General features: G+C 45.4%; 1 protein-coding gene and 1 long non-coding RNA gene across 2 annotated transcripts in view; one reads left to right on the forward strand and one right to left on the reverse strand.

The window, feature by feature from the left end:
* Positions 1–1,572: 1,572 nt before the first annotated feature.
* Positions 1,573–5,746, reverse strand: Gm41173. The gene is made up of 2 exons (XR_874686.3): positions 5,553–5,746; positions 1,573–4,019 (listed from the first exon to the last, which is right to left on the reverse strand). It is a non-coding gene; the product is annotated as a predicted gene, 41173 (long non-coding RNA).
* A 12-nt stretch (positions 5,747–5,758) lies between these two features.
* The window catches only part of Rnaseh2b (ribonuclease H2, subunit B), a 40,929-nt gene continuing 33,984 nt past the window's right edge, over positions 5,759–12,703 (forward strand). Inside the window, exon 1 of the mRNA NM_026001.3 lies at positions 5,759–5,867. Coding sequence (NP_080277.1) covers positions 5,807–5,867 — 61 coding nt within the window. The 5' untranslated portion in view covers positions 5,759–5,806. The remainder of the gene's footprint in view (positions 5,868–12,703) is intronic.

A 12,703-nucleotide genomic window follows, 5' to 3' on the forward strand; every position in this document is an offset into this window, starting at 1 on the left:
GTGACTGCTTGGAAACTGAAAGTCCTAATTTATTATTAAGTTGTGAATCAAATCAGTCTTCGTCCCTCCTAGTGTAAAAGATAGAAACCTGAAGGATTTGGAATAATGTCAAAATATTCCGAGTAAATTGAACAAGAGGCATTTAGGTACTGGTTTTAACTGTGGTGGGGGAGGTGCCTGCAGAGGTGGGAAGCAGGTAGTGGATCACGAGGGCTAGAATTACAGGCATCTGTAATCTGCTCAATATGGGTCCTGGGAACCAAACTCTAGTCTTCTGCAAGAGCAGCAAGCGCTCTGAACTGCTGTAATGTCTCTCTAGCCCCACTGTTACAGTCTTTAAGATAAACAGATTTACATATGCATATAATTTAAGATTTAAAATGACCTCATCAGAGCTGCCAGTGCACACTGTACATTCCTTTTCTAGGGTCCATTCTTTAGCTGGCTCTACAAAATTGGATAAAGAGCTGTACTTAACTCCTGGCAGTCCATCCTGGAGGAATGAACTGATGTTTAAAAATGAGCCACTGGTTACAATTTACAGGTTTACTATTGCTAATCTGGGCAAAATATATATGCATCCGCTGAACCTACTTATCCAACGTGGAAGATGAGGTGGTAAGGGAGGTCAGAAGATATATCTCAGGCTTGGCTGGTTTACAACACGAAATCAGGGAGAAAAAGTAAGATCCATGTACCAGCCCCTGATCCTTTTTTTCCCTGGAGGCCACTCAGTTTGGGGAATAAAGCTAACTATAGAGTTGGCTCTGCTGCTGGGCGGGGGTGGGGGAGGGTGGGGGGGTGGGGGTGCGGGGGGTGGTATCTGCTTGGGACATCTCATTTATTTCCTGTCTGGAAATTTCCAACAGGATTAGACCTTGTGTTATCTGTCCTGCCTTTGTGTCCTTCTGTTTTTGTTCGTTCATTTGTTTGTTTTTGCTTTTTAACAAAATCTCAATCATTTAATTTTACCACTGAAGACTTGGGAGCCAGATGCTGGAGTAAAAGCCTGCTAGCTCTGAAAGGCAGAGAAGGCACCCAGCTGACCTTCATCCTCAGCTGTGCCAGAATGAATGAATGCCCTCTCATGCAGTCTCAAAAGCTCTTCCTTCAAGCCAAATGTCCCCTCCCCTCCTTCTACTTTCTGTGCGTTTCTGTCAATCCTTCTGACTCCCTCTTACTCTCCATGATTTTTTTCCCTTAATAATCCTATTTCACTTCTTGTCAACTGGGTGCTTGCTCTGCCTCTTGACCTATGGTTGACTTTATTTAATCCTGTTTACAATATTTAAGAAGGAAGGTCTTGGATAAAAGGTATATGCTAAGGTTGAACCACACGCTAGTAGCATCCCCCCACCCCCCACCCCCAGTAAATAACACAGTCGCAGGTTTCAGTGTGATCCAGAAATCCTAGGCTGGACTGTTGTATGGGGCACATATGGAGCAGCTGCAGGGTTTGAATAAGATTCTTAGTAGAGAAATTATTTCTAGAGCAAATGGTAGGAATCCCGTTCATGTTGTGCATGGTTACTGCTGTGGGGTATCCATCCACAAGAAAAGACCACTCTGGCATGGGGTTAAGAAAAGTCTTTATTAGTGGCAATTATACTGGGTGTTTGGGATCCCAGTGTAACATTTAGGTTTCTCAGAGTGAGCTTTTAATAACAAAACCATATCTTGAGTTGACAAACCTCAGTTAGTAAGGACATTTAGCTAGAAGCAGAACTACAAAAGCCAAAAGCAAGGTTAGTGCATTTAGAGCCTTTCTCAGAACTAAGTCTTGGATGGATTAGGTCTTTGTTTCCCTTCTGACTGGTGCTAGGATGTGCCGAGTTTCACAACCTGAATTGCATTATGGCATCGGTTTGCTAAGGTCTGGGGTCCTGTACAACAGCTACTCTAGGAATGTCGTTTGTGTTGGATCGTAGAACACATATCTGATATCAAAAATATTTTTTTTTAAAAAGCAATTTCATCTGGAGTGATGTCATACAAATAGCAGGCAAACAAAGCTTTCACAAGAATTCAGTGAGGACTAACTGGACTAACTCTCTCAGTCTGTTTCAGCCTGTGGGGTATTTTGCATACCTTTAGAATTCTATGTAAACCTGAAATTAATATTTTGTCTCTTATTCTAAACCTTATGCCATGCCTTCCTTTCTGTAACCCTGTAGTTAACAGGCTGAGATTTTGGACATATATTCAACAGTAAGGTTGTCAGTTCCCTTTTAGTTTAGTTCCTTAACTCTCAAGCCTCCACATGCTTCTTGAAATCCCATGACATTTTAAAACAGAAACATGTACACAGAGTTCCTGTCTACAAAGTCCCCTCTGTGTGTGTGTGTGTGAGTGTGTGTGTGAGTGTGTTGGACGAGCCTGGGGCATGCATGTGCAAGGTTACATGTACACATGTGGAGTCCAAAGGTCAGTCAGGTGTCTTCCTTCCTCAGTCTCTGCCAGGTCTCTCGTGAACCTGGATGGAGCTCACTGTGAGAGACAGCCAGCCCCAGCGCGCCTCCTGACTTGGCTCCGCCCTCAGCTCTGGATTAAGGTGCTACCACTGCACTTGGCTTTTCCATTTCTGCTGGGGACTGGATCCAGATCGGCAATTACCAACTACTCAGCTCTCCAGCCCAGCTAGTTACTTCCTAGACAACTTAGTTGATCATTGTTAAAGTTTAGGGACTAACATTTCCGTCATAAATACAGGGGCAACCTTTCACAATTTAAATAGTGTATCCTTTTAAAATCTTCACAGCTACAAAACAGAATAAATTTCATTTGTAACAAATCATAGAACCTGGATATAATCATAATAAGAAGTAAGCAAGGCTGATTTGCCTTGGCTAGAAATTTGAGGAAGACATCTAAAACAACTACAACAAACACGTATTGTTTTTATGCTTAAAGTAGAGAAATCACAAGTGTTTAAAAAATAAGCTTTATGCAGGGAGATGGCACAGGGAGATGGCACAATGGATAAATCGCTTATCATACAAGTATGAGGACCAGAGTTCTGATTCTCAGAACTCTTGTAAAAAGATAAGCTGTCACAGCAGCCACCTGTCATGTCAGCACTCTGGAGGCAAAGAGAAGGGCTCCTCAGAGCAAGCTGTCCAGCTAGAGTAGCTGGAGTCAGTGAGTCTGGGGCTCAGTAAGAGCTTACCAAGTAAATAAACTGCAGAGCAGCTGAGAAATATACCTGATGCCAACTTTGGGTCTCTACCTATAAACACGCATAAGTACATGCTCACCTCTACACATATGTACTCCCACATGAACACACACACAAACCACAAATGTGTGAAAAATCATTCTCTTACTACATGAATTACATGAAGAGAGATAAGGGATGTGGGTCTTTACTCATCAATAGGAGTCACGGGACTCTTAACAAGAGACTGACCCATGACTTGCAGAAGTTTCACCATTTTCACGTTAAATGCCATTTCCTAGTTTTGTTATTGAGCAAAATGCTGGCCAAAAGACTCACAGTATTAAAGTTCACTGGCCTTTAGCATGTGCCCATGCCACAGCACATTGTGGGGGTCAAAGGGCAACTTTCAGGAGTCAGATCATTTCTGCTCCATCATTTGGGTGGTTATTGAACTCAGAGGAACCTCAAAGTAATAAAATTGATGCTATGATGTATTAATAATAAACTGGCTTAGGAAACACCAAGGTACACAGAGTAGAATTTAGCTAAAGGAACTCTGCCTCGTGCCTGGGAGAGAAGTGCCCTAACGAGGCTTGTGAGGAACTGTGGAAGAAAACTCTGTACCACAGTAGACGTTTAGGATTACTGAGAACGTTTCTGCTAATTCTTGGTCACCAAGACTGATTTCCAGTTAAGCTCTAGTCCCATAACAAGGCTTACAACTAGCCATTAGGCATATCCCCATATCAAGAACATGCCTCCGAGGGGTGGCTCAAGGGAGTAGCACAGGGTCACAACCATCATTAAGTCCTGGTCTGTCCTCAAGTTCTCTGTGCTCTCAACAGGAAACGTGTAATTCTGCCTGGTGGACAAGAACAAAAGGAACACTAGTGTACTTAAATAGTTCAGGCAATATCTTTGCTGAGTAAATCTCCCATTTGCCCAAGCAAGGGACCAGACCTGCCGTCTCTTGTGTCTGTTTAAACTTTCCAAAGTGTAACCTGGGGCTGGAGCCTGAAAGATTTATGTGAAATGCATAAGCCTAAAATGTAAGCTAACAACATCTTCTCTATAAGGCCTCCTCCCTGAGCATTAGACACACACACACACACACACACACACACACTATCATTAAAAACCATTTCCATTATTAATCCCTCAGTGTGCAGTGATTTCTCTGTGGCTGGGCATGGGAATCCTGTTAATCCTCTGTGTACTGAACCACCTTGATGGTCCAATTGAGTCAAAATTCTTAATTCTCAGCCAGCATGAAACGCAAAGCCAGTCCTAGGGGGACCCCTTTCCCTCCAGAGTCCTCTTCTGTCTTTGTATCCTGACTCATCTTCCTGACTCTTATCCACAGCCAGGGGAGACTAGCACAGGAATAGAGCTGTACTGGGTAAAGCAGTTCTCACTGTGGCCAAGTGCTGGGACAGTTGCTGCACAAATGACACTGATCTTGCTTTTGTCTGAGAGAATCACGAAATGTCCCTGCGTGGCCTTATTTTTTCGTGGTCTTACAATGGTCTGGTCAGAGGTGGGTATTATATATATATTTTTTTTAATTAGGTATTTTCTTCATTTACATTTCAAGTGCTATCCCAAAAGTCCCCCATACCACCCCCCCCTACCCACTCACTCCCACTTCTTGGCCCTGGTGTTCCCCTGTACTGAGGCATATAAAGTTTACAAGACCAAGGGGCCTCTCTTCCCAATGATGGCCGACTAGGCCATCTTCTGCTACATATGCAGCTAGAGACATGAGCTCTGGGGGTACTGGTTAGTTCATATTGTTGTTCAGAGGTGGGTATTTTTAAGGGCTTCATGCCTCAGGAGGGAATCTCAGCCTATGTTTTAAGATCCAGACCAACTTCTGGTTGCTCTATGTAATTTCTCAAAAGCTTTGACCACCTTTATAACTCAGACCTCCACATTTATGTTGCCTGTGTCTCACATTGCTCCCTCTACAAAAACAAAATACAAAGTGCCACTAGACTGGATAACAAAAGACATAAAGTGCATAGTCTGCCTAGAAAGAACACTTCAGAACAAGCTTCCTGATCGGCAGCTGGCCCTTTGAGAGAATCCCCTCTCCACCTCCCTAGTCAGGGCTTAATTGTTTTCTCTATAGCCCCGAGGTGAGCCCTAGGCAACAAGACACCACTTTTGCTCACAACCATTCTAGCACTTGGGAGGTTCCTGATCCAGTATTCAAAGCCAGCCAGGGCGGCATACTTTGAAGGTCAGTCCCCGCTGGGTGGTGGACCTTGTGTCAAAACCAAACCACACCCAAACTAAGTCTCGTTAATACTCTAAAGATTTATCCTAAATAACAAATTCGTATGTTGAACTCCAAATTATAAGCATAATTTGGGTTGTATCTTTAAAAAATTACCTTAACTATCAAATTGGCCCACAGCCAATTTGAAGGCTGCTCGCCCGCATTAGGAACCTCAATGTATGAAATACACGCACGAGCAGCGCCCGTAGAATGAGAGTGAGAAAAACGAGGAGCTCCACACCCTCCACTGACAGCAGGGCCCGCGCAGATTTCAAAAAAGGAAGCCGAGCGGGCGGGCCCGGAAATGGAGGCAGGCTGGTGGCCCCGGTTGGCGGGCCCCTCGGCGCCACTTCCGGCAGGGCGCGACCATGGCCGGAGGTCGGGACCGCGGGGACTTGGCGGCCAGGCAGCTAGTGTTCCTACTTCCAGGTAAACGCGGGAGGCGCGTGGGCCTAGGTCGCTGGTGGCGGCAGCGGCAGCGCGGGTTTTTTTTTTTTCCCAGGCCAGCACCGGTCCGCAAGGTCCTAGCGAGCGCGGACCCGGATTCGGTGCCCCGCGCTTTGCTAAGCATCCTGGTCACGTGTCACAACACGCGGGAAAACTCCAAACCCGGAAGCGACGGCAGCGTTTGCGCGGATTCCCTGGGGCGGGTCCAGCCACTCGGCCTGCGGCGGGCAGCGGGGGTCCCGGGACTCTGCTGTCCCCTGGGAGTTACTGGATCTCTGTAGCTCAGCGTCTAGAATCTTACCAGCTCCAAACCAGAGGTCGCAGTAGTCCCATGCTGAGCCGCTCTGCTGCTCTGGAAAGGCAAGGGTGGCCAGGCATAAGGGAGCCTGGATGGGGTTTATGTGAGCGTGGTTTGAAACAATTCCAGGACATGGTGACAGTCAAAAATCCCAGAACCAGGCCACTCAGTGTCCCTGTAGATGATGACCAGCTATCAGGGCATGTGGTGGCATGCGACAGCCATTGCCATATGAGGAGGGCAAGTGAAATAAATTTGGGTTAGGGAATGCAAGCCAGAAACACTCTGTCATTTTACAATGATACATTTGATGTTAGAATACGCGTGAAGAAGGAAACTTCCCAGTCACTTTAATTTTGAGTTTTAGTTTAGCAAATGCAGAGCATTTTTACAGCAAATATATTTCACCAGGGTATAGATATCCAGTGATGATAATTTTTATAATCTTTATGTAACGACCTGACACTTACTTTGGATACACAGCTTCTCTCCTGTGTAAAAAGTTAAACACATTCAAGTGTATGGATTTTGGGTTTGCAGCTCACTCAACTGAACCCTGTATGCTGCTGACCAAGAAGAGTAGCTTTCCAGCTAGCAGCTCATACACCCGTCTTCTAGAGAACCCCAGGCTTTCTGTCATCAAATTAGTTTTGCCTGCTTGGACCCCTGTGACTTTTGTATCTGTCTTCCTTCCCTCCGTACCACGTCTGCCAGATCCATCCATGGCTGTTCCATGGGTTTTGTTGGCTGGTTCTTAAAAATTGCTTCTGGTTTGCTGTATGCATATCAATGCTACTACTCTCCGGAGGATGGATGGCATTAGGTGTTCCTCCTGGTTTGCACCTAGTAGGAGTTACACCTCTGGCAGCATTCTTTTGAGGCTGTTGGTGGACATTGGCATTCATTTCTTCGGAGTGTCTGTATCCTGGAGTGGAAGCTGCTTTTGGGTGCTTGTTGGGTTAGCTTTAGTTCTGCAGAATGGTTTTCTGAAGTGGTTGATACGGCTTCGTCCTGACTCCAGCTGCCTATGATGAGTCCAGTTAAGCCGTAACCTCACTGATAGTGCTTGGTAAAGCAGCTAGTGAGAATTCCTGGTGTTGGTGAGCCATCAGAAGGCTAGCTGAACACCTTAGTTTAGCTGGGAGAGGGGAGAGCCTCCTTTCACCCTTCTGTTACATCAGTATATTTGATTTTTGTAGTAGGATCCCTAATCATTCTTTTTGCAATCAAACATGTTAATACTATATAGTAGTTTGCAATAATTTGAGGGGTTTTGTTTTGTTTTGTTGGCTGTTTCACTGACATTAATTTCCTTCTTAAAGTGTGTCATAATCGTACCAAGCACAAAACTGAAAAGACTCGATGTTGAATGCATCCCTCAAAGAGAAAGGTGTAGTAGATCTACTGGGAGGGAGGGGTGAGACGCATTGCCACCTGGTTTCTGTTCAAAGCTGAGGTGTCTGTCCTCTCACCTTTTTTTACCCTTCAGGCAAGGTGCTCTCTCACCTACTCATTAGGCTGATAGTGGTTGAGGGTTCTAAAACTTAAAACTTGGGCTTCCTGACTTCTGCTCTTCCAGGTGGCCTTTAGTGCCACCTGCAGGCTCTAAGGGTCCAAACACGTTTGATAGCAGCTATGGGGTCTGCCCTCCAATGTAAGGGCACCGGCCTCCTGGGAGTGAGACTTCATTTGTGAAGGTTCTGAGCTAGTCTGTCCTGGGCTAAGACCCAAAAATATGCTTGCTCTTCTAGTAAAGACTCAAGCACCGTTACTGGCTGGTCTAATACCCCCCGGAACTGCTGTATCGAGGACCAGCCTGGGGAGCTGGGGTCCTGGGTAACCGCACCTGAGGCTTGACTGCTTGAGGGTTCACTGTTCTGAAAGTGAGCAGAGCTTGTATACATTCAGGGCACAGGCAGCTAACCTTGGCTTGACATTTAATTTACATTCAAGTTGCCTCTGGTATGTCCCGAAGGTTACATCTTAAAGTTGATTACAGGGTACTTCTCAGTTTTGTTTTGTTAAGTTGAAGCCTCCTAGACAAAGGAAAGCTGGAACTCAGAGAGTGGACTGTGCTAGCTTCCTTTTCACAGACAAGCTGGGGTGTTGCAGCAAGGTGGAATGGGTCTTTGCATCTGGAATGAGCATACTGCACCTCCGATGTAATTGGGAATGCTACACTGCTGTTTAATTACTCTAAGACCAGTTACTTTGGGAACATGTTATAAGGTTCCAGAAGGTCATATTCTTAATACTGGTTTTCTTTTGTCAATCTGTTGTACACTTGTCTGGTCTACTGAGCTGGGCCAGTTGTGAGAGTTAGTCAGGAGCACATCAGCTCACTAGAGTAGGCAGGAGACTGCCTGCGGCTGTTGGGGAAGACTGTTAACAGGATTCACCTCCCAGGAAATGTGTACATTGAAAACCCTAGAGTTCTGGGGGCGGGGGGGGGGGGAGAGATGAAAATCACGTAGGACTCTTGTATATAGGCCCACATAGCTTGAGTAAAAACGTCCTTAATCAGCACCACCCACTCCTACCTCCACCCCACCCTCCCACCCGTGAGTGAAGAAGTTTCCAGATCGAACTGGGCTTTAGAGCCAGTCCTCAGTTCTGTTGAGTTCCCTCTGGGTACTGCAGAGCTCCAAAGGAAGCTTCCTTGTTTGTCATTTCCACAGGCAACCCAGATGTAATGGCCAGTTTGTTTGGAGGATAAAGGACAGGTAGCCTTTGGGGAGTCCCTGCCTGCCATCCTAGCCATTCGCGGGCAGTAGCTTTTCAGCCTGGGGCATCGTGATGACCACAAATGACATCTAAATACAAAACAAAGCAAGAATTAAAACTATTCTAAGAATTCCCATTTTAGAATTATGTTTTCATTAAAAAGATTTAAAAAAAAAGAATCAGTTATGGAAGGGAAAGCTAGTTTTCCTGTTTCATGATGGAGGACCTTTGCGTTAGCATTATTTCTGACTAATGGCTTTGTAAAACCGAAGAAACCGATCTTTGTTGGGGGTTGGAGGCAAGAAAGAAAGAAAAGTGTGAAATACAGGGCAAAGGAGGGGCTCCTCTAGGCTTTGTCAGGGACCCTAGGAAACAAATGACTTTTTCCTCTTCCCCAAGGGTTGGCACATGAACTCAGGGTAGAAATAGAAGTGGGCCTTTCTCCCTTTGTGTGCACACATGTTTGCGTTTAGAAACAAGCCTGTAGGTTGAAAGCTGCCCTTGCCTTGGCAGGTAGTAGAGAACCTGGCCACTCCATGTGTGGCCTTGAGAATACGTCTGCTCAGCTTCTTGGAAGATTGCTCATCATTTCCTGCAGGCCATTTCTGGGTTGTCCAGCATGGCTCACATTTAACATTTTCCACACGAGTGAACCTGGCTTTGTCTTTATACAGCGTTTCTTGGTGGGGCCCCGCTGACCTTTCTCAGATGGCTGTAGGATCTGCTTCTGACTGTGGAGCACGTTCAGGAGTGATGGATGGAATCCGTCAGTTGGCAGTGGGTAATCTGTTGGTGTAATCTTGTCCTCTTAGTAATCATTCCAAGAGATGTGGAACAATAAGCAACAACTTATGGCTCCCACAGATTTATCCCCTAGGGCAGAGTAAAAAACTCATAAAGGAAAGTAAGCCATGGTCTTAGAATTTGAATAGCATCCTGGGGACAGCAAAGGTGGTCACACCATGGAGCTTTACCAGGGATGTTAAGCAACTGCTCAGTGAGTGTTGTCTGAGGCCTGGCTGTAATGAAGGACACCTGGAAGGTGTGTTGTGTGGTTTGTGTGCTTTATCAGCTGTGTCCTTGGACAAATTGCTGCCTTCGTGCAGAGTCTGTCTTCCTCATTTCTACAGTGGGAGAGCGAGCCAGTCTGGTGGGCTCGTGTTAACTTCCACGCTCTGTCCACCTTAAGCAGGGCCAAAGAACACCCCAGTTCCATTTCTTCTTGCGCTGTTTTCCCTAACACTGTCTTTGCTCTTGTGCCCAATTCTACTCTGGCTTCAAGGTTCCACTTTATTTCCCACAAGGCCAAGTTATGTGCACTCGCCCACCTTTACTTTCTCTGAATGCTGGTGGCTTTTTATCTATCTGCAATCCTGTCTCCGCTTTCTCTGCGTGTGGAACTCCTGAAACCCATCTTCAAGGTAACCTCTCCACGGAAGCCTTCTCGTTGGGCCTTTCCTATTAGTGGGACCTTTTCTACTGCTGTGGGTGTGATTACCAGTTTTGTATAAATAATTAGGTGTTGAGCAATCCAGGAGCTGCAGGGAATCCAGGTTTAAGGTTTTTAGAACTTCCTTTGTGCTGAAGTTGAAAGGGATGGGCATGTGAAGAAGTCTAAGCTGCATGGTGTCCAGTCCCCCCATGAAGAAGCTGGCTGGTGCCTGAGCTCTCTCACACTAGAGCAAACTCTCATGAGGGTCTATGTTTGCTAAGACATTAAGTGGGGGTCTCCCACTTAATTGTTTTATTTTATTTTCCTACTAGAGCAAACTCTCATGAGGGCCTATGTTTGCTAAGACATTAAGTGGGGGTCTCCCACTTAATTGTTTTATTTTATTTTACTTTATTTTATTGTGGGGGAGTCAGTAGACAAGGCCTCACACTATAGCCCAGGCTGGCCCAGAACTCATGGCGGTTCTTGTGTTGCCCTTTCTCTGTTGCTCCACCATGCCTGGCTACGTCATTTATTTTAGATTTGACTTTGTTGTTTTAGCTCCTTAGTCTCAGTTTTTATCCTTAACTTCCAGTTACAAATTTTCTATCTAAAAAAAAAACAAAAAACTTAAAAAAATGATAATATATATCTAGTACAGACATTTTAGCATTACAAAGGAAAGTAAGACAAAAATGTATTATTGTTCATGATTCTGTCACCCCAGAAGCCATTTGGAGATCTCTTTCCAGTGCTTTTTTTGTGTTATAGATCACAAAATGAAAAACATTGTTTTCTTCCTTTCCTCTTTTTCTTTTCTTCATTCTTTACACCTTCTCCGTAGTAACACTAAAACTCAGAGCCACTGGGGTTGTGTGAGAACAGAAAGCCCTGTTGGTTCACCCAAGAGCTAGAAGCCGGCTTGGCATTCTCATTGTGGTGGTACAATGAGATGATTCTGAGAAGCTTTGACTTTTACAAGTTACACATTGGTGATGAGGAGGCACGATTGTGTTATAACAAACCAGGGATGTTTCATCCAGAAGACAGTATGTATTTTAGGCGGATTATCTCTAAAATGGATAGATTGAAAAACAGATCTCTGCAAGAATGGTGAAAGTCCACAGAATAGTGATGGGTGCGATGCACAGACATCTCAGACATGGTATTTGAGAGCCATCAAAACATGTTGAATGTTTGAGGCCAGCACCCTGCACACTAACTTCCCTCTGTGCTCTTGGCATGAGCAGGGAGATAGTCTGAATGGTCCAAGCCTGCCTTGTATGGAAACTTGTGTTTTCCACTGTGGCTGCCGCATTTGACATGAACTTCTCTAGGGCCTCCTGGCAGCTTCACAGTTTCCTAGGTGGGGTTGGCCACATGCTGTGGCAGGGCAGCTGAATGGAGCACGAGAGGATGAATGGCACTTGGGTGTTGTATCGACAGACAGTCTAGGTTTTCTGCCTTTCTGAGCATTAATAACTTCTTAAACCAACTCCACTCCTTTCTGCTTCCTGAACTGGAGCAACAGGGAACCACCCTCTTGTCAATTGTTAAGACAGTCTTCTGCTCCACCCCCCAAGGGTCCTGGAGCAACCTCCCACCACCCATAGCAGCAGCCAGGAGACAGCCACTGTGGTTCAAGATGGGAGAGGTGGGCTTAAGTGTGTGGGCTCTCCTATAAGGAAGAGCTTGTAGAGATAGCTCCAGAAGCATCCACTGGCACCACTGGCACCAGAAGCCTCAACACCCTGTGTGGCCTGTCCTTTAGGTGTAGACCTCTTGTAAGGAAGTCGAGTTGCCCTTCAGGATGAGTAGGACAGTGTTGGTTCCAGAAGCCCTATAGACACCAAACTCAAATCTATGAGTTTGCATAACCTACATACACCTACACCTATATGCTTTAAATCATCTCTTTATTTCTCAAGGATTACAGTGGTTATAGAAAACCTTTTGATCTCCTAGCTAACCTTGCACAACACACCTTTACATGATATTGTATTTGACCTTCACAGTGACCTTAGGCAGCAGTTTAAATAAGGCTTTATTATCACTGCCTTACATATTGGGAAACCAAGACTCAAAAGTCAAATCAGCCGGTTAACTAGTAGTAGGATTTCAGTGGCACAGACTGTCACCCCCCCCCCCAAGCTCTTACCCAGGGCCTTTGCTTTTCATTCTTCTGCCTGCATGGTGGCATTGCAGCTTCATAAGAGAGGAGGGAGTTGGGGGGAGGATCCCCTCTGTTCTGTTTAATGACCAGCTCTATTTGGTATCAGGTACCTTAGTCAGATCTGCTCCATCTTCTCTTCCAGAATTGTCCTGTATCCCAGATACCTCAAGCTCCAACTGTACATGTTGCTG

Source organism: Mus musculus, chromosome 14 (genome assembly GCF_000001635.26).
Source record: "Mus musculus strain C57BL/6J chromosome 14, GRCm38.p6 C57BL/6J".
Taxonomy (NCBI): Eukaryota; Metazoa; Chordata; class Mammalia; order Rodentia; family Muridae; genus Mus; species Mus musculus.